Here is a 22,040-nt window from a genome sequence, read left to right on the forward strand (position 1 = left end):
TGGATACGGTCAGAGGGCTGAAACATAGAGGAGGCAGACCCCTCAACACCGGGGCAGCCCTCCAGTACGTCAGGGACAACGTCTTTACAAACTCCTCCGGGAGTAGACACCTGCAAGGTGTTCCACAGATGTTGATCCTGCTTAATGGTGGGAGGTCTTCTGACAATGTAGATACCCCAGCCTCTGCTCTCAAACAGCAGGGCATCCAAGTGATAGGCATTGGAACAAGGAACTCTGACAGTAGGGAGCTGCAGAAGATATCATATGACCCTAGTTACGCTCTATCAGTGTCTGACTTTACTGACCTCCCCAGTGTCCAGGAACAGCTCTCCTCTGTAATGAGCACAGTGCTAGTGAGGACCACGCCCATGACACCCACAGTAACTGGTAAGAAAATGACAGACTTTTACATACCAAGGTCATGGTAGGACGCATGTTGAATAGTATAAAAGTGTTTTATTTTAAGTTGAGGTAAGCCAGCTGCACTCTGAGGAAACAGGTGAGGCAGAGTTATTAGACTAAGTTGTAAAGTTCGTGGTTAGCTTCCGTCATCTGACTTTCACTCCGAAAAAATGTGACTCAGAACCTGAATATGTCTCAAATGTTTTGTTCCCTAGTGGAGAGAAGGCCAGCAGGAAAAGATGTTGTGTTCTTGTTGGATGGATCTGATGGTACTAGAAGTGGCTTCCCAGCTGTGCGAGACTTTGTGCAAAGAGTTGTCGAGACACTCAGTGTGGATGACAAAAAAGACCGTGTCTCAGTGGTTCAGTATAGCAAAGATCCAACTGTCCAATTCTATCTGAACACATACACCACAAAAGGCGACATCCTTGACACTGTCAGAGGATTGAGGCACAAAGGTGGAAGACCCCTCAACACTGGAGCAGCTCTCCAGTACTTGAGGGATAATGTCTTCACGGCCTCTGCTGGAAGCAGGCTCCTGGAAGGAGTTCCACAGCTCCTAATATTGATAAGTGGTGGAAGGTCATTTGACAGTGTTGATGCGCCAGCCTCTGCTCTCAAACAGCTGGGTGTCTTGACCTTTGCAATTGGAACCAGGAACAGTGATATTAGAGAACTGCAGAAGATATCCCACGATCCCAGTCACGCTCAAACTGTGTCTGAATTCACTGACCTTCCCAATGCCCAACAGCAGCTTCAGTCCTCCGTGGAGGCTGTGGTTGCTGAGGTCGCCCCAGAATCACCAACTGTACCTGGTATGTAAACAAGCACGGCCCTTGCTGGCCTTATATGATACCTGACTTGTTTGACCTACATTGAGGGAAGGAAATGAAGTGTGACATTTGTTAAGCTGCATTTCAAGATTATGGGGGTGTGCTCTCCCATTGTTGAAAATTGAAGTAGGCAGTGCTAGGTGATATAAAAAAAGGACTCCACCACTTGATGATTAACCATCAGCATACAGTTCGCAAAAGTTTTTATTTTATGTCTTCCTGTCTTTTCTCAGTCGACACTGGCAAAAAGGATGTCGTATTCCTTCTGGACGGTTCTGATGGCACAAGGAATGGCTTCCCTGCCATGCGTGATTTTGTTGAGAGAGTGGTGGAAAAACTCAATGTGGGACAAAACAAAGACCGTGTCTCTGTGGTCCAATACAGCAGAGATGCCGAGATTCATTTCTATCTGAACACATACACCACAAGCCAGGATATTTTGGATACGGTCAGAGGGCTGAAACATAGAGGAGGCAGACCCCTCAACACCGGGGCAGCCCTCCAGTACGTCAGGGACAACGTCTTTACAAACTCCTCCGGGAGTAGACGCCTGCAAGGTGTTCCACAGATGTTGATCCTGCTTAATGGAGGGAGGTCTTCTGACAATGTAGATACCCCAGCCTCTGCTCTCAAACAGCAGGGCATCCAAGTGATAGGCATTGGAACAAGGAACTCTGACAGTAGGGAGCTGCAGAAGATATCATATGACACTAGTTACGCTCTATCAGTGTCTGACTTTACTGACCTCCCCAGTGTCCAGGAACAGCTCTCCTCTGTAATGAGCAGAGTGCTAGTGACGACCACGCCCATGACACCCACAGTAACTGGTAAGAAAATGACAGACTTTTACATACCAAGGTCATGGTAGGACGCATGTTGAACAGTATAAAAGTGTTTTATTTTAAGTTGAGGTAAGCCAGCAGCACTCTGAGGAAACAGGTGAGGCAGAGTTATTAGACTAAGTTGTAAAGTTCGTGGTTAGCTTCCGTCATCTGACTTTCACTCCGAAAAAATGTGACTCAGAACCTGAATATGTCTCAAATGTTTTGTTCCCTAGTGGAGAGAAGGCCAGCAGGAAAAGATGTTGTGTTCTTGTTGGATGGATCTGATGGTACTAGAAGTGGCTTCCCAGCTGTGCGAGCCTTTGTGCAAAGAGTTGTCGAGACACTCAGTGTGGATGACAAAAAAGACCGTGTCTCAGTGGTTCAGTATAGCAAAGATCCAACTGTCCAATTCTATCTGAACACATACACCACAAAAGGCGACATCCTTGACACTGTCAGAGGATTGAGGCACAAAGGTGGAAGACCACTCAACACTGGAGCAGCTCTCCAGTACTTGAGGGATAATGTCTTCACGGCCTCTGCTGGAAGCAGGCTCCTGGAAGGAGTTCCACAGCTCCTAATATTGATAAGTGGTGGAAGGTCATTTGACAGTGTTGATGCGCCAGCCTCTGCTCTCAAACAGCTGGGTGTCTTGACCTTTGCAATTGGAACCAGGAACAGTGATATTAGAGAACTGCAGAAGATATCCCACGATCCCAGTTACGCTCAAACTGTGTCTGAATTCACTGACCTTCCCAATGTCCAACAGCAGCTTCAGTCCTCCGTGGAGGCTGTGGTTGCTGAGGTCGCCCCAGAATCACCAACTGTACCTGGTATGTAAACAAGCACGGCCCCTGCTGGCCTTATATGATACCTGACTTGTTTGACCGACATTGAGGGAAGTGAATTAAGTGTGACATTTGTTAAGCTGCATTCTAAGATTTTGGGGGTGTGCTCTCCCATCGTTTAAAATTGAAGTAGGCAGTGCTAGGTGATATTAAAAAAAAAGGAGTCCACCACTTGATGATTACCCATCAGCATACATTTTGCAAAAGTTTTTATTTTATGTCTTCCTGTCTTTTCTCAGTCGACACTGGCAAAAAGGATGTCGTATTCCTTCTGGACGGTTCTGATGGCACAAGGAATGGCTTCCCTGCCATGCGTGATTTTGTTGAGAGAGTGGTGGAAAAACTCAATGTGGGACAAAACAAAGACCGTGTCTCTGTGGTCCAATACAGCAGAGATGCCGAGATTCATTTCTATCTGAACACATACACCACAAGCCAGGACATTTTGGATACGGTCAGAGGGCTGAAACATAGAGGAGGCAGACCCCTCAACACCGGGGCAGCCCTCCAGTACATCAGGGACAACGTCTTTACAAACTCCTCCGGGAGTAGACGCCTGCAAGGTGTTCCACAGATGTTGATCCTGCTTAATGGAGGGAGGTCTTCTGACAATGTAGATACCCCAGCCTCTGCTCTCAAACAGCAGGGCATCCAAGTGATAGGCATTGGAACAAGGAACTCTGACAGTAGGGAGCTGCAGAAGATATCATATGACCCTAGTTACGCTCTATCAGTGTCTGACTTTACTGACCTCCCCAGTGTCCAGGAACAGCTCTCCTCTGTAATGAGCAGAGTGCTAGTGAGGACCACGAACATGACACCCACAGTAACTGGTAAGAAAATGACAGACTTTTACATACCAAGGTCATGGTAGGACGCATGTTGAATAGTATAAAAGTGTTTTATTTTAAGTTGAGGTAAGCCAGCAGCACTCTGAGGAAACAGGTGAGGCAGAGTTATTAGACTAAGTTGTAAAGTTCGTGGTTAGCTTCCGTCATCTGACTTTCACTCCGAAAAAATGTGACTCAGAACCTGAATATGTCTCAAATGTTTTGTTCCCTAGTGGAGAGAAGGCCAGCAGGAAAAGATGTTGTGTTCTTGTTGGATGGATCTGATGGTACTAGAAGTGGCTTCCCAGCTGTGCGAGACTTTGTGCAAAGAGTTGTCGAGACACTCAGTGTGGATGACAAAAAAGACCGTGTCTCAGTGGTTCAGTATAGCAAAGATCCAACTGTCCAATTCTATCTGAACACATACACCACAAAAGGCGACATCCTTGACACTGTCAGAGGATTGAGGCACAAAGGTGGAAGACCACTCAACACTGGAGCAGCTCTCCAGTACTTGAGGGATAATGTCTTCACGGCCTCTGCTGGAAGCAGGCTCCTGGAAGGAGTTCCACAGCTCCTAATATTGATAAGTGGTGGAAGGTCATTTGACAGTGTTGATGCGCCAGCCTCTGCTCTCAAACAGCTGGGTGTCTTGACCTTTGCAATTGGAACCAGGAACAGTGATATTAGAGAACTGCAGAAGATATCCCACGATCCCAGTTACGCTCAAACTGTGTCTGAATTCACTGACCTTCCCAATGTCCAACAGCAGCTTCAGTCCTCCGTGGAGGCTGTGGTTGCTGAGGTCGCCCCAGAATCACCAACTGTACCTGGTATGTAAACAAGCACGGCCCCTGCTGGCCTTATATGATACCTGACTTGTTTGACCTACATTGAGGGAAGTAAATTAAGTGTGACATTTGTTAAGCTGCATTTCAAGATTATGGGGGTGTGCTCTCCCATTGTTGAAAATTGAAGTAGGCAGTGCTAGGTGATATAAGAAAAGGACTCCACCACTTGATGATTAACCATCAGCATACATTTCGCAAAAGTTTTTATTTTATGTCTTCCTGTCTTTTCTCAGTCGGCACTGGCAAAAAGGATGTCGTATTCCTTCTGGACGGTTCTGATGGCACAAGGAGTGGCTTCCCTGCCATGCGTGATTTTGTTGAGAGAATGGTGGAACAACTCAATGTGGGACAAAACAAAGACCGTGTCTCTGTGGTCCAATACAGCAGAGATGCCGAGATTCATTTCTATCTGAACACATACACCACAAGCCAGGACATTTTGGATACGGTCAGAGGGCTGACACATAGAGGAGGCAGACCCCTCAACACCGGGGCAGCCCTCCAGTACGTCAGGGACAACGTCTTTACAAACTCCTCCGGGAGTAGACGCCTGCAAGGTGTTCCACAGATGTTGATCCTGCTTAATGGTGGGAGGTCTTCTGACAATGTAGATACCCCAGCCTCTGCTCTCAAACAGCAGGGCATCCAAGTGATAGGCATTGGAACAAGGAACTCTGACAGTAGGGAGCTGCAGAAGATATCATATGACCCTAGTTACGCTCTATCAGTGTCTGACTTTACTGACCTCCCCAGTGTCCAGGAACAGCTCTCCTCTGTAATGAGCAGAGTGCTAGTGAGGACCACGCACATGACACCCACAGTAACTGGTAAGAAAATGACAGACTTTTACATTCCGAGGACATGGTAGGACGCATGTTGAACAGTATAAAAGTGTTTTATTTTAAGTCGAGGTAAGCCAGCAGCACTCTGAGGAAACAGGTGAGGCAGAGTTATTAGACTAAGTTGTAAAGTTCGTGGTTAGCTTCCGTCATCTGACTTTCACTCCGAAAAAATGTGACTCAGAACCTGAATATGTCTCAAATGTTTTGTTCCCTAGTGGAGAGAAGGCCAGCAGGAAAAGATGTTGTGTTCTTGTTGGATGGATCTGATGGTACTAGAAGTGGCTTCCCAGCTGTGCGAGACTTTGTCCAAAGAGTTGTCGAGACACTCAGTGTGGATGACAAAAAAGATCGTGTCTCAGTGGTTCAGTATAGCAAAGATCCAACTGTCCAATTCTATCTGAACACATACACCACAAAAGGCGACATCCTTGACACTGTCAGAGGATTGAGGCACAAAGGTGGAAGACCACTCAACACTGGAGCAGCTCTCCAGTACTTGAGGGATAATGTCTTCACGGCCTCTGCTGGAAGCAGGCTCCTGGAAGGAGTTCCACAGCTCCTAATATTGATAAGTGGTGGAAGGTCATTTGACAGTGTTGATGCGCCAGCCTCTGCTCTCAAACAGCTGGGTGTCTTGACCTTTGCAATTGGAACCAGGAACAGTGATATTAGAGAACTGCAGAAGATATCCCACGATCCCAGTTACGCTCAAACTGTGTCTGAATTCACTGACCTTCCCAATGCCCAACAGCAGCTTCAGTCCTCCGTGGAGGCTGTGGTTGCTGAGGTCGCCCCAGAATCACCAACTGTACCTGGTATGTAAACAAGCACGGCCCCTGCTGGCCTTATATGATACCTGACTTGTTTGACCTATATTGAGGGAAGTAAATTAAGTGTGACATTTGTTAAGCTGCATTTCAAGATTATGGGGGTGTGCTCTCCCATTGTTGAAAATTGAAGTAGGCAGTGCTAGGTGATATAAAAAAAGGACTCCACCACTTGATGATTAACCATCAGCATACATTTCGCAAAAGTTTTTATTTTATGTCTTCCTGTCTTTTCTCAGTCGGCACTGGCAAAAAGGATGTCGTATTCCTTCTGGACGGTTCTGATGGCACAAGGAGTGGCTTCCCTGCCATGCGTGATTTTGTTGAGAGAATGGTGGAACAACTCAATGTGGGACAAAACAAAGACCGTGTCTCTGTGGTCCAATACAGCAGAGATGCCGAGATTCATTTCTATCTGAACACATACACCACAAGCCAGGACATTTTGGATACGGTCAGAGGGCTGACACATAGAGGAGGCAGACCCCTCAACACAGGGGCAGCCCTCCAGTACGTCAGGGACAACGTCTTTACAAACTCCTCCGGGAGTAGACGCCTGCAAGGTGTTCCACAGATGTTGATCCTGCTTAATGGTGGGAGGTCTTCTGACAATGTAGATACCCCAGCCTCTGCTCTCAAACAGCAGGGCATCCAAGTGATAGGCATTGGAACAAGGAACTCTGACAGTAGGGAGCTGCAGAAGATATCATATGACCCTAGTTACGCTCTATCAGTGTCTGACTTTACTGACCTCCCCAGTGTCCAGGAACAGCTCTCCTCTGTAATGAGCAGAGTGCTAGTGAGGACCACGCACATGACACCCACAGTAACTGGTAAGAAAATGACAGACTTTTACATTCCAAGGACATGGTAGGACGCATGTTGAACAGTATAAAAGTGTTTTATTTTAAGTCGAGGTAAGCCAGCAGCACTCTGAGGAAACAGGTGAGGCAGAGTTATTAGACTAAGTTGTAAAGTTCGTGGTTAGCTTCCGTCATCTGACTTTCACTCCGAAAAAATGTGACTCAGAACCTGAATATGTCTCAAATGTTTTGTTCCCTAGTGGAGAGAAGGCCAGCAGGAAAAGATGTTGTGTTCTTGTTGGATGGATCTGATGGTACTAGAAGTGGCTTCCCAGCTGTGCGAGACTTTGTCCAAAGAGTTGTCGAGACACTCAGTGTGGATGACAAAAAAGACCGTGTCTCAGTGGTTCAGTATAGCAAAGATCCAACTGTCCAATTCTATCTGAACACATACACCACAAAAGGCGACATCCTTGACACTGTCAGAGGATTGAGGCACAAAGGTGGAAGACCACTCAACACTGGAGCAGCTCTCCAGTACTTGAGGGATAATGTCTTCACGGCCTCTGCTGGAAGCAGGCTCCTGGAAGGAGTTCCACAGCTCCTAATATTGATAAGTGGTGGAAGGTCATTTGACAGTGTTGATGCGCCAGCCTCTGCTCTCAAACAGCTTGGTGTCTTGACCTTTGCAATTGGAACCAGGAACAGTGATATTAGAGAACTGCAGAAGATATCCCACGATCCCAGTTACGCTCAAACTGTGTCTGAATTCACTGACCTTCCCAATGCCCAACAGCAGCTTCAGTCCTCCGTGGAGGCTGTGGTTGCTGAGGTCGCCCCAGAATCACCAACTGTACCTGGTATGTAAACAAGCACGGCCCTTGCTGGCCTTATATGATACCTGACTTGTTTGACCTACATTGAGGGAAGGAAATGAAGTGTGACATTTGTTAAGCTGCATTTCAAGATTATGGGGGTGTGCTCTCCCATTGTTGAAAATTGAAGTAGGCAGTGCTAGGTGATATAAAAAAAGGACTCCACCACTTGATGATTAACCATCAGCATACAGTTCGCAAAAGTTTTTATTTTATGTCTTCCTGTCTTTTCTCAGTCGACACTGGCAAAAAGGATGTCATATTCCTTCTGGACGGTTCTGATGGCACAAGGAATGGCTTCCCTGCCATGCGTGATTTTGTTGAGAGAGTGGTGGAACAACTCAATGTGGGACAAAACAAAGACCGTGTCTCTGTGGTCCAATACAGCAGAGATGCCGAGATTCATTTCTATCTGAACACATACACCACAAGCCAGGATATTTTGGATACGGTCAGAGGGCTGAAACATAGAGGAGGCAGACCCCTCAACACCGGGGCAGCCCTCCAGTACGTCAGGGACAACGTCTTTACAAACTCCTCCGGGAGTAGACGCCTGCAAGGTGTTCCACAGATGTTGATCCTGCTTAATGGAGGGAGGTCTTCTGACAATGTAGATACCCCAGCCTCTGCTCTCAAACAGCAGGGCATCCAAGTGATAGGCATTGGAACAAGGAACTCTGACAGTAGGGAGCTGCAGAAGATATCATATGACCCTAGTTACGCTCTATCAGTGTCTGACTTTACTGACCTCCCCAGTGTCCAGGAACAGCTCTCCTCTGTAATGAGCAGAGTGCTAGTGACGACCACGCCCATGACACCCACAGTAACTGGTAAGAAAATGACAGACTTTTACATACCAAGGTCATGGTAGGACGCATGTTGAACAGTATAAAAGTGTTTTATTTTAAGTTGAGGTAAGCCAGCAGCACTCTGAGGAAACAGGTGAGGCAGAGTTATTAGACTAAGTTGTAAAGTTCGTGGTTAGCTTCCGTCATCTGACTTTCACTCCGAAAAAATGTTACTCAGAACCTGAATATGTCTCAAATGTTTTGTTCCCTAGTGGAGAGAAGGCCAGCAGGAAAAGATGTTGTGTTCTTGTTGGATGGATCTGATGGTACTAGAAGTGGCTTCCCAGCTGTGCGAGCCTTTGTGCAAAGAGTTGTCGAGACACTCAGTGTGGATGATAAAAAAGACCGTGTCTCAGTGGTTCAGTATAGCAAAGATCCAACTGTCCAATTCTATCTGAACACATACACCACAAAAGGCGACATCCTTGACACTGTCAGAGGATTGAGGCACAAAGGTGGAAGCCCACTCAACACTGGAGCAGCTCTCCAGTACTTGAGGGATAATGTCTTCACGGCCTCTGCTGGAAGCAGGCTCCTGGAAGGAGTTCCACAGCTCCTAATATTGATAAGTGGTGGAAGGTCATTTGACAGTGTTGATGCGCCAGCCTCTGCTCTCAAACAGCTGGGTGTCTTGACCTTTGCAATTGGAACCAGGAACAGTGATATTAGAGAACTGCAGAAGATATCCCACGATCCCAGTTACGCTCAAACTGTGTCTGAATTCACTGACCTTCCCAATGTCCAACAGCAGCTTCAGTCCTCCGTGGAGGCTGTGGTTGCTGAGGTCGCCCCAGAATCACCAACTGTACCTGGTATGTAAACAAGCACGGCCCCTGCTGGCCTTATATGATACCTGACTTGTTTGACCGACATTGAGGGAAGTGAATTAAGTGTGACATTTGTTAAGCTGCATTCTAAGATTTTGGGGGTGTGCTCTCCCATCGTTTAAAATTGAAGTAGGCAGTGCTAGGTGATATTAAAAAAAAAGGAGTCCACCACTTGATGATTACCCATCAGCATACATTTTGCAAAAGTTTTTATTTTATGTCTTCCTGTCTTTTCTCAGTCGACACTGGCAAAAAGGATGTCGTATTCCTTCTGGACGGTTCTGATGGCACAAGGAATGGCTTCCCTGCCATGCGTGATTTTGTTGAGAGAGTGGTGGAAAAACTCAATGTGGGACAAAACAAAGACCGTGTCTCTGTGGTCCAATACAGCAGAGATGCCGAGATTCATTTCTATCTGAACACATACACCACAAGCCAGGACATTTTGGATACGGTCAGAGGGCTGAAACATAGAGGAGGCAGACCCCTCAACACCGGGGCAGCCCTCCAGTACATCAGGGACAACGTCTTTACAAACTCCTCCGGGAGTAGACGCCTGCAAGGTGTTCCACAGATGTTGATCCTGCTTAATGGAGGGAGGTCTTCTGACAATGTAGATACCCCAGCCTCTGCTCTCAAACAGCAGGGCATCCAAGTGATAGGCATTGGAACAAGGAACTCTGACAGTAGGGAGCTGCAGAAGATATCATATGACCCTAGTTACGCTCTATCAGTGTCTGACTTTACTGACCTCCCCAGTGTCCAGGAACAGCTCTCCTCTGTAATGAGCAGAGTGCTAGTGAGGACCACGCACATGACACCCACAGTAACTGGTAAGAAAATGACAGACTTTTACATACCAAGGTCATGGTAGGACGCATGTTGAATAGTATAAAAGTGTTTTATTTTAAGTTGAGGTAAGCCAGCAGCACTCTGAGGAAACAGGTGAGGCAGAGTTATTAGACTAAGTTGTAAAGTTCGTGGTTAGCTTCCGTCATCTGACTTTCACTCCGAAAAAATGTGACTCAGAACCTGAATATGTCTCAAATGTTTTGTTCCCTAGTGGAGAGAAGGCCAGCAGGAAAAGATGTTGTGTTCTTGTTGGATGGATCTGATGGTACTAGAAGTGGCTTCCCAGCTGTGCGAGACTTTGTGCAAAGAGTTGTCGAGACACTCAGTGTGGATGACAAAAAAGACCGTGTCTCAGTGGTTCAGTATAGCAAAGATCCAACTGTCCAATTCTATCTGAACACATACACCACAAAAGGCGACATCCTTGACACTGTCAGAGGATTGAGGCACAAAGGTGGAAGACCACTCAACACTGGAGCAGCTCTCCAGTACTTGAGGGATAATGTCTTCACGGCCTCTGCTGGAAGCAGGCTCCTGGAAGGAGTTCCACAGCTCCTAATATTGATAAGTGGTGGAAGGTCATTTGACAGTGTTGATGCGCCAGCCTCTGCTCTCAAACAGCTGGGTGTCTTGACCTTTGCAATTGGAACCAGGAACAGTGATATTAGAGAACTGCAGAAGATATCCCACGATCCCAGTTACGCTCAAACTGTGTCTGAATTCACTGACCTTCCCAATGTCCAACAGCAGCTTCAGTCCTCCGTGGAGGCTGTGGTTGCTGAGGTCGCCCCAGAATCACCAACTGTACCTGGTATGTAAACAAGCACGGCCCCTGCTGGCCTTATATGATACCTGACTTGTTTGACCTACATTGAGGGAAGTAAATTAAGTGTGACATTTGTTAAGCTGCATTTCAAGATTATGGGGGTGTGCTCTCCCATTGTTGAAAATTGAAGTAGGCAGTGCTAGGTGATATAAAAAAAGGACTCCACCACTTGATGATTAACCATCAGCATACATTTCGCAGAAGTTTTTATTTTATGTCTTCCTGTCTTTTCTCAGTCGGCACTGGCAAAAAGGATGTCGTATTCCTTCTGGACGGTTCTGATGGCACAAGGAGTGGCTTCCCTGCCATGCGTGATTTTGTTGAGAGAATGGTGGAACAACTCAATGTGGGACAAAACAAAGACCGTGTCTCTGTGGTCCAATACAGCAGAGATGCCGAGATTCATTTCTATCTGAACACATACACCACAAGCCAGGACATTTTGGATACGGTCAGAGGGCTGACACATAGAGGAGGCAGACCCCTCAACACTGGGGCAGCCCTCCAGTACGTCAGGGACAACGTCTTTACAAACTCCTCCGGGAGTAGACGCCTGCAAGGTGTTCCACAGATGTTGATCCTGCTTAATGGTGGGAGGTCTTCTGACAATGTAGATACCCCAGCCTCTGCTCTCAAACAGCAGGGCATCCAAGTGATAGGCATTGGAACAAGGAACTCTGACAGTAGGGAGCTGCAGAAGATATCATATGACCCTAGTTACGCTCTATCAGTGTCTGACTTTACTGACCTCCCCAGTGTCCAGGAACAGCTCTCCTCTGTAATGAGCAGAGTGCTAGTGAGGACCACGCACATGACACCCACAGTAACTGGTAAGAAAATGACAGACTTTTACATTCCAAGGACATGGTAGGACGCATGTTGAACAGTATAAAAGTGTTTTATTTTAAGTCGAGGTAAGCCAGCAGCACTCTGAGGAAACAGGTGAGGCAGAGTTATTAGACTAAGTTGTAAAGTTCGTGGTTAGCTTCCGTCATCTGACTTTCACTCCGAAAAAATGTGACTCAGAACCTGAATATGTCTCAAATGTTTTGTTCCCTAGTGGAGAGAAGGCCAGCAGGAAAAGATGTTGTGTTCTTGTTGGATGGATCTGATGGTACTAGAAGTGGCTTCCCAGCTGTGCGAGACTTTGTCCAAAGAGTTGTCGAGACACTCAGTGTGGATGACAAAAAAGACCGTGTCTCAGTGGTTCAGTATAGCAAAGATCCAACTGTCCAATTCTATCTGAACACATACACCACAAAAGGCGACATCCTTGACACTGTCAGAGGATTGAGGCACAAAGGTGGAAGACCACTCAACACTGGAGCAGCTCTCCAGTACTTGAGGGATAATGTCTTCACGGCCTCTGCTGGAAGCAGGCTCCTGGAAGGAGTTCCACAGCTCCTAATATTGATAAGTGGTGGAAGGTCATTTGACAGTGTTGATGCGCCAGCCTCTGCTCTCAAACAGCTGGGTGTCTTGACCTTTGCAATTGGAACCAGGAACAGTGATATTAGAGAACTGCAGAAGATATCCCACGATCCCAGTTACGCTCAAACTGTGTCTGAATTCACTGACCTTCCCAATGCCCAACAGCAGCTTCAGTCCTCCGTGGAGGCTGTGGTTGCTGAGGTCGCCCCAGAATCACCAACTGTACCTGGTATGTAAACAAGCACGGCCCTTGCTGGCCTTATATGATACCTGACTTGTTTGACCTACATTGAGGGAAGGAAATGAAGTGTGACATTTGTTAAGCTGCATTTCAAGATTTTGGGGGTGTGCTCTCCCATTGTTGAAAATTAAAGTAGGCAGTGCTAGGTGATATAAAAAAAGGACTCCACCACTTGATGATTAACCATCAGCATACAGTTCGCAAAAGTTTTTATTTTATGTCTTCCTGTCTTTTCTCAGTCGGCACTGGCAAAAAGGATGTCGTATTCCTTCTGGACGGTTCTGATGGCGCAAGGAATGGCTTCCCTGCCATGCGTGATTTTGTTGAGAGAATGGTGGAACAACTCAATGTGGGACAAAACAAAGACCGTGTCTCTGTGGTCCAATACAGCAGAGATGCCGAGATTCATTTCTATCTGAACACATACACCACAAGCCAGGATATTTTGGATACGGTCAGAGGGCTGAAACATAGAGGAGGCAGACCCCTCAACACCGGGGCAGCCCTCCAGTACGTCAGGGACAACGTCTTTACAAACTCCTCCGGGAGTAGACGCCTGCAAGGTGTTCCACAGATGTTGATCCTGCTTAATGGTGGGAGGTCTTCTGACAATGTAGATACCCCAGCCTCTGCTCTCAAACAGCAGGGCATCCAAGTGATAGGCATTGGAACAAGGAACTCTGACAGTAGGGAGCTGCAGAAGATATCATATGACACTAGTTACGCTCTATCAGTGTCTGACTTTACTGACCTCCCCAGTGTCCAGGAACAGCTCTCCTCTGTCATGAGCACAGTTCTAGTGAGGGCACCCACAGTAACTGGTAAGAAAATGACAGACTTTTACATTTTAAGGTCATGGTAGGACGCATGTTGAACAGTATAAAAGTATTTTATTTTAAGTCGAGGTAAGCCAGCAGCACTCTGAGGAAACAGGTGAGGCAGAGTTATTAGACTAAGTTGTAAAGCTCGTGGTTAGCTTCCGTCATCTGACTTTCACCACGAAGAAATGTGACTCAGAACCTGAATATGTCTCAAATGTTTTGTTCCCTAGTGGAGAGAAGGCCAGCAGGAAAAGATGTTGTGTTCTTGTTGGATGGATCTGATGGTACTAGAAGTGGCTTCCCAGCTGTGCGAGACTTTGTCCAAAGAGTTGTCGAGACACTCAGTGTGGATGATAAAAAAGACCGTGTCTCAGTGGTTCAGTATAGCAAAGATCCAACTGTCCAATTCTATCTGAACACATACACCACAAAAGGCGACATCCTTGACACTGTCAGAGGATTGAGGCACAAAGGTGGAAGACCCCTCAACACTGGAGCAGCTCTCCAATACTTGAGGGATTATATCTTCACGGCCTCTGCTGGAAGCAGGCTCCTGGAAGGAGTTCCACAGCTCCTAATATTGATAAGTGGTGGAAGGTCTTTTGACAGTGTTGATGCGCCAGCCTCTGCTCTCAAACAGCTGGGTGTCTTGACCTTTGCAATTGGAACCAGGAGCACTGATATTGGAGAACTGCAGAAGATATCCCACGATCCCAGTTACGCTCTATCTGTGTCTGAATTCACTGACCTTCCCAATGTCCAACAGCAGCTTCAGTCCTCCGTGGAAGCTGTGGTTATTGAGTTCACCCCAGAATCACCAACTGTACCTGGTATGTAAACAAGCACGGCCCCTGCTGGCCTTATATGATATCTGACTTGTTTGACCTACATTGAGGGAAGGAAATGAAGTGTGACATTTGTTAAGCTGCATTTCAAGATTATGGGGGTGTGCTCTCTCATTGTTTTAATTGAAAGTAGGCAATGCTGGGTGATTTAAAAAAAAAAAGAACTCCACCGCTTGATGATTACCCATCAGCATACATTTTGCAAAAGTTTTTATTTTATGTCTTCCTGTCTTTTCTCAGTCGACAGTGCCAAAAAAGATATTGTATTCCTTCTGGACGGTTCTGATGGCACAAGGAATGGCTTCCCTGCCATGCGTGATTTTGTTGAGAGAGTGGTGGAACAACTCAATGTGGGACAAAACAAAGACCGTGTCTCTGTGGTCCAATACAGCAGAGATGCAGAGATCCATTTCTACCTGAACACATACACCACAAGCCAGGATATTTTGAATACTGTCAGAGGGCTGAAACATAGAGGAGGCAGACCCCTCAACACCGGGGCAGCCCTCCAATACGTCAGGGACAACGTCTTTACAAACTCCTCCGGGAGTAGACGCCTGCAAGGTGTTCCACAGATGTTGATCCTGCTTAATGGTGGGAGGTCTTCTGACAATGTAGATACCCCAGCCTCTGCTCTCGAACAGCAGGGCATCCAAGTGATAGGCATTGGAACAAGGAACTCTGACAGTAGGGAGCTGCAGAAGATATCATATGACCCTAGTTACGCTCTATCAGTGTCTGACTTTACTGACCTCCCCAGTGTCCAGGAACAGCTCTCCTCTGTAATGAGCACAGTGCTTTTGAGGGCCAAGCTCTTGACCCCAACAGTTATTGGTGAGAACGTGACAGATTTTTGTCTTAATTATGGTGTTTCACAATTTAATATTGTTGCATTTAACAGAGTTCAGATGAGGTCTTTCAGCGTCAGCAACTTCTTTTAGTGGGGATCATGGGGTTTTACTCACCCCAGATTGCCTGACTGAACTTGCTATGTAAAAAATCATAGCGTCTACCATGGCAAGAGAAATTAATTATCAGTAATTTCACTCATAACCAAACCTTCAGAACTTCTTATTTTGCATTATTACTTGCATCTTGTTTACAACAGAAAAATAAATACATTGTAGATTTAGGTATTAGGTATTTTGTTTGATTTGATTGAATTTCCAAACACACAACTCTCAAGAAGCAAAGTGTTTTTTCTACGCATGCTTCAACCTCAAATTATTCTGACTAACTCTCATGACATACTCTTGACCCACGTTTTCCACTGCAATCAACCAATTTTTCCATCTCATTCAAATGCTTAATTTTCTCTTAAATCCATGTTTTATTTTCGCTTTTGATCATTTATACATACATTCACTTGCCCAATGGGCAACTAATTCGTCTGGTTGTAAATCATTTGTATATGGTTTATTGTTGTCTTGACTTTAATGGGATTTTTTTCTACTGTTTGTTTTTAAAAAATGTCTGACTGCTGACATTTTTATTCATCATACATCTTTTATGATGTGTGCTGTCTAATAATTTGAGACACAAGACACCTACAGTCTAGACAGTCTATTAAAAGGTGGATCTACCTCCATACTGTCATTCATACTTTTTTGTGTACTGGCTTTCCTTCTTTCTATGATGATCTTGTCTGTAGCTCAACATAATTTAGTTTTTCTCTGTCTTTTCCAGCTGAGTCGCAGGGCCCACGGAAGGATGTTGTTTTCCTCGTCGATGGATCTGATGGTGTTGGACGGGAATTTCCTATCATCCAGGAGTTTATCCGCAGAGTAGTTGAGAGTCTCAATGTGGGCGAAAACAAGATCCGAATTGGCGTGGTCCAGTATGGTGACTATGCCCAGGCTGACATGTATCTGAACACACATACAACCAAAGAGGGTGTTTTGAATGCCGTCAAGGGAATGAGGCATCGAGGAGGAAGACAACGTAACCTGGGCCAGGCCTTGCAGTTTGTAAGTCAGGATATCCTGACAGCAGCACGTGGTAGCAGGAAGCAAGAGGGTGTACCACAGTTTCTAATTGTCGTCTCCAGTGGAGCCTCGACAGATGACTTCAGACGAGCAGCATCTTCCCTCAAGCAATCTAGAGTTCTTCCCTTCAGTATCGGGACCAGGGATGTTAACCCTACGGAGCTCGAGATGGTATCATATGTGCCTAACTTTGCCTACAGTGTAGATGACCTTCCTGGTTTGTACAGAGTCCAGGAAAACCTGATCAACACACTCACTGAGTTGTCAGATGATGATATCAACAGGATGCGCCCTGTAATCACCGACGGTAATTAATTATGTCCAAAAAAAAGATTTCCAGCCAAAACACATGATCACACACCCAACTTACTAGGTGTCTAAATTAATCGTGATGCTCTACATGTAACACATTTTTTAACATAGTATTTGAAATTAATTGTGATGCTCTACATGTAACACATTTTTTAACATAGTATTTGAAATTAATTGTGATGCTCTACATGTAACACATTTTTTAACACAGTATTTGAATTTTCAGATATCTTGCATTTTCTCTATATCTATTCAGAACTGTTGTTTGTTATATCTTGTTAATGTGCTTTCTTTCTTGTGCTTTCTTTCTTTTTTAACAGTAATCGCACCGACACCCAGAGAAGGAGAAAAGAGGGATGTTGTATTTCTAATTGATGGAACAACTGCTGTGCGTAGTGAGTTCCCTGCCATCCGGGAAATGATAAGAAGAGTTGTGGAAAAGCTGGATGTAGGATTGGATAGGGTCCGGATTTCAGTGGTACAGCACAGTGATGAACCAAAATTGGAATTTCTTCTGAATGAATTCTCCACCAAAGAAGAGGTGCGCCAGGCTGTGACGAGACTCCGAAGCAAAGGTGGAAACCGTCTAAATACAGGTCGTGCTCTTGAGTATGTCTCCAAAACTATCTTCCAGAGGTCGGCAGGAAGCCGTATTGAGGATGGTGTGCCCCAGTTCCTCATTCTAGTTACAGGTGGCAAGTCTTCCGATGATGTATCCACAGCAGCGGACCAACTTAAGAAAAGCCAAGTTGCACCTCTGGCCATTGGTTCAAGGAATGCGGATCCTAATGAACTAAGACAGATTTCCCTGAATCCTGATCTGGTTTATACAGTTGACAGTTTCCAGCAGCTTCCAGCAGTGGAGACACAGCTTATTCAGTCAGTCAAAACAATGTCAACAGCTGATATACGCAATAGTTATGTTTCTCCCTCAGTGGACTTAGGTAAGAAATATTATCTATTTTCAAGGTTCAAGATAACTTCAAGTTGTATGTTCTCAAAGCAAGAACTTTTTCTGATATACAAAATAAAGTATATTTCCCCTTTTCTTTTTTGTGCTTAATTTGCAGGCAACCTAGATCTCGGGAAAAAGGACATTATTTTCCTTATTGATGGCTCAGACACTACAGGTGCAGGTGGCATTGCTCATATCCGTGACTTCATCCTCAACATTGTCCAACAACTCGACGTGCAGCCTGATCAAGTGCGTGTTGCTGTTGTCCAGTATGCAGACGGAGCTAAAACTGAATTTTCTCTCAACTCACACAACAGCAAGCCAGCAGTTACCTCTGCTATTAAAAGACTTCGTCAGATGGGTGGCCGGTCATCAAATCTGGCTGACGCTATTAAGTATGTCACAGAGAATGAGTTAAAGCCCTCTGCAGGTGTTCGTCTGTCTGACGCCTCCCAGCATCTTGTGGTTCTCACAGGTGGACGTTCTCCACAAGATGTTTCCATCTATGGACCTCTGCTTAAAAGCTCCCGAGTCAACTGCATTGGTGTTGGCGCTGGTGGTGCTAACACAAAGCAGCTTGCGCAAATTGCAACAACCCAAGACGATGTCTTACAGGTCCCCACATTTCCTGGACTGCCAGCAATCAAGGACAGATTTATTTCCAGGCTGAGGAGTGGGACCCTACCTGAGGAAGAACCAACAGACTATGAGAATCCTAGTAAGTTGTGCGAAAATTACACATTACAAATGCTTCCATAACACATATTAACATTAATCAAATTCTTAGGATGTATACAATCTAATGAGTCACTTTTTCTCCTGTCTGTTTCTATATGTCATCCTCCTTCTTATAGCATTAGGCCTGCCTCCTCCCAAAAAGGCTGATATTGTGTTTTTACTGGATGGCTCAATAAACTTGGGCAGGGCCAACTTCAATGAAGTTGTAATTTTCGTCACCAACCTGGTGGATCTGTTTTTCAATGAGAGAGACAACCTGCGGATTGGTCTGGCACATTATGCTACAGATGTGACTGACGTCTTCTACCTCAACACCTACAAAAACAGGCAGGACATTGTAGAAGCCATCGGCCGAGCAGAGTATAAAGGTGGACCAAGAATCAATACTGGTGCAGCTATACGCCACGTTCAAAATGTGTACTTTACCAAAGAAAAAGGCAGTAGGATGGATGAGGGCACTCCTCAGATCCTGATGGTTGTCAATGGAGGACGCTCAGCTGATGATGGCAAAACAGCAGCCCTTGGTCTGAAGAAAAAAGGTGTTAGGATCTTTGCGGTGGGAGTGGGAGACACTGAGAATGAGTTAGAAGACCTTGCAAGTGAGTCCTCGACTGTTGCTCGATCAAGAAACTTCCAGGAACTTTCAGAGCTTAATGAGCAGATCCTGGAGACTTTGGATGATGAAGTGAAGGGAAAGCTGTGTGTTGGTGTAGATGAAGCTCCTAAAAGTAAGAGACATAGTACAATTTTTATTCTTGGTGATAACCTAATAGCTGGGCTTTTCACATTTAACTTGCAATTTAGAATTCATTGTGTCAGTTTTCCGATTTTTTCTGTGATATACCAAAGTTAATAATAATTTTGTGCTCTGTTTTACAGCCTGCAACCTAGAGGTGCTGGTGGGCTTTGATGTTTCTGCCCAGAACGTCTTCAGTGCTCAGACCAACCTCCAGAGCAAGATGGGTGCTATCCTGCAGAGAATTTCTAAAATGGCAGGGATTAGTTGTTCATCTGGGCAGATTCCTTCTGTGCAAGTTGGCATGCTAGCCATGGACTCTGCCTCTGAGCCTGTCCAGCTGGACTTCACAGACAATGCTGATGAACTCTTCGAGGCCTTCAGGGCCCTGCGCAGTCGAGGCCCATTTGTCCTCAATGGCAAGACGATCACAGCTTACACCAATAGGTTCAAAACCAGACAGGATAATGTTGTCAAGGTTGGTTACTAAAAAAGTTTAAACTAATGATTTCCCACTCTTTGAAAAGATTGTTAAAGTCTATAAGTATATATAATGCTGCATTTTGCTCTCATCCCAATAAAAATTACACTGTGAATTGGAATGTAATTTGTGCACTTCAGTGAGTGACTCAGGGTTTTGAGTTTGCTGAGTTGACAAAATAATGTTGACACAAAATTATTTATCTTACCCTTTGTTATTAGCAAATGGCAGTCCACAAAACATTTACGTAGCAGCCTCTTTTTGTTATCGCTGGTGTCGAGGGCAGGTCAAATCACCTGTTGATATTCAACAATGAATGTCTTAGTTAAAAGCAGGCCAAAATCAAACTCATCTATTATCTAGTTAAGGTTATCATTGCAATCTTAAGTGAGAACCCTCAAATGATGCTGCTGCACAACCATATTTGTGTTCCTGCTATACATACAATTTCACAGAATAAGATATATATATATTCTTCTCTAGTGTATTGCATCACTTTCCAGGATTGAAATGATCAAGTTATCACAAATTTAAGCTGATTTAATAGTTTTAAATCAAGACCTCCAGTATATGGATAAAGTAACTCATGAAGTATTGGTTGTTTAAAATTCAGTAGTCTTTAGCTGTTGTTGCAATGTGGCAGATACATGTTTTAATCAACAATTAGGTTAATATGATTATCATATTTGGCACAGATATAGTAAAGAACTCGCATAGAGATCCGTAACAAAAAACTATGGGATATCCCTAGTTTAAACATACAAATGAAAAGAGTAATGGAAAATGTACAGACATGCGAAACTAAATTGTGTTTCTCCCCTTAAGGTTGTCATTCATCTGACTGATGGTCTTGATGCCCCATATGCGGAGATGAAAAGGCGAGTTGATGAGCTTCATCAATCAGGTAAATCAATAAAACAGTTAAAGAAGACTGTCTGTCCTTTCACCGATATGAAACTAAATTGTGATGAGTCTGTTTCTGAAACTCTTGTGTGTGCAAAACAGGAGTGAACAGTTTTATCCTCGTCGGGCTGGAGCGCGTGCCCAAATTTGATGAGGCTTTGTTGTTGGAATTTGGACGGGGCTTCAGGTACACCAGACCGCTACGACTCAATATCATGGACTTAGACTATGAGCTAATGGAAGAACTGGTGAGTAATAATCAGTCAGACATCAGACTTTCAAGAGCTTTCTTTTTCCCCTTAGATCTCAATATTTTCTATCTTTGCTCAGGACAACATTGCAGAGAGGGAGTGCTGTGGAATTCCATGCAAGTGTACCGGCACCAGAGGAGACAGAGGTTCAGTTGGACTTCCAGGGTCTAAGGTATCCAATGTCAAAAAATATTTATATATTTCTGATATATTCATTTAATGCAAACCATAATACCAACCCTTCCTTTTGATTAGATCAGAAAATAAACTTGACTGTTTTGTCTTTCAGGGTAGTTCCGGATTACCAGGAAGCCAAGGACATCCAGGAGATGAGGGTGGACCTGTAAGTTTGAATGCCTTTCTTATATATGTGGTCAAAGCCTGATAATAGCTTCCTGATACACATACATACACAAGCCAAGAACTGTCCTGATCAATAGCTGTTTTAAACAACAGCTAAAAGCTGAGTGAAGTTAAGTAACCAAAAGTTAAGTGACACATTCTTCAATGTTCCTTTTTCCCCCATCGATACATGTTCCTTAATATTGAATCCCTCCCATACTTCAGCATGGTATTTTACTCCTTTTCTGTCTCCAATGACAGGGAGAGAGAGGTCCTCCTGGTGTAAATGGTACCCAGGGCTTCCAGGGATGTCCTGGACAGAGAGGTGTCAAGGTAAAGGCATTTATATTAACTTCTATATTCAACTTAAATGTACATGTTATTGTTTAATGTGGATATTATTTTTTATTTAATTAATATAATGGTGTTACACATTTTTTCCTTTTGTTCAGGGCTCTCGTGGCTACTCAGGAGAAAAGGTGAGGGTTTTATTTTAATTTTATTTTTCTTCATTTTAAGTCAAACCTATGAGAAAACAGGCTAATGCAATGACTACCTAACCAACTGCCACCATGTTGCAGGGTGAATTTGGAGAAATTGGACTTGATGGAATCAATGGAGAAGAGGTAGGTGTATTATATTATGTCTTGCACTAGTAATATACATAAAAAAAAATGAGAATCCGCTCCTGTTTATACATGATTGTGTGTT

At 44.7% G+C, this 22,040-nt stretch overlaps 3 protein-coding genes across 4 annotated transcripts in view; all 3 read left to right on the top strand.

Annotated features, from left to right (window-relative positions):
* Positions 1 to 22,040, top strand: part of LOC138592009 (collagen alpha-3(VI) chain-like) — a 118,743-nt gene that overhangs the window by 81,495 nt on the left and 15,208 nt on the right. For both annotated transcript variants that reach the window (XM_069662603.1, XM_069662605.1), the window contains exons 4-15: positions 16,313 to 16,918; positions 17,244 to 17,867; positions 17,994 to 18,596; positions 18,733 to 19,344; positions 19,496 to 19,830; positions 20,659 to 20,737; positions 20,839 to 20,984; positions 21,067 to 21,159; positions 21,277 to 21,330; positions 21,591 to 21,662; positions 21,782 to 21,808; positions 21,911 to 21,955. In XM_069662603.1, coding sequence (XP_069518704.1) covers positions 16,313 to 16,918; positions 17,244 to 17,867; positions 17,994 to 18,596; positions 18,733 to 19,344; positions 19,496 to 19,830; positions 20,659 to 20,737; positions 20,839 to 20,984; positions 21,067 to 21,159; positions 21,277 to 21,330; positions 21,591 to 21,662; positions 21,782 to 21,808; positions 21,911 to 21,955 — 3,296 coding nt within the window. The remainder of the gene's footprint in view (positions 1 to 16,312; positions 16,919 to 17,243; positions 17,868 to 17,993; positions 18,597 to 18,732; positions 19,345 to 19,495; positions 19,831 to 20,658; positions 20,738 to 20,838; positions 20,985 to 21,066; positions 21,160 to 21,276; positions 21,331 to 21,590; positions 21,663 to 21,781; positions 21,809 to 21,910; positions 21,956 to 22,040) is intronic.
* On the top strand, positions 10,703 to 11,994 carry LOC138592554 (collagen alpha-3(VI) chain-like; the record flags this gene model as incomplete). Its single annotated transcript, XM_069663387.1, has 2 exons — positions 10,703 to 11,273; positions 11,525 to 11,994. Coding segments are annotated over 2 exons (1,041 nt in total), but the record flags the coding sequence as incomplete, so codon positions are not given.
* LOC138592555 (collagen alpha-3(VI) chain-like) lies at positions 12,100 to 14,619 on the top strand. Its single transcript, XM_069663388.1, has 4 exons — positions 12,100 to 12,118; positions 12,349 to 12,948; positions 13,200 to 13,781; positions 14,012 to 14,619. The coding sequence occupies exons 1-4, from the start codon at positions 12,100 to 12,102 to the stop codon at positions 14,617 to 14,619; spliced, it is 1,809 nt and encodes a 602-aa protein (XP_069519489.1).

Source organism: Semicossyphus pulcher, unplaced genomic scaffold, assembly GCF_022749685.1.
Source record: "Semicossyphus pulcher isolate SPU_LCO1_2020_fin unplaced genomic scaffold, fSemPul1.0.p SCAF_15, whole genome shotgun sequence".
NCBI classification, from domain to species: domain Eukaryota; kingdom Metazoa; phylum Chordata; class Actinopteri; order Labriformes; family Labridae; genus Semicossyphus; species Semicossyphus pulcher.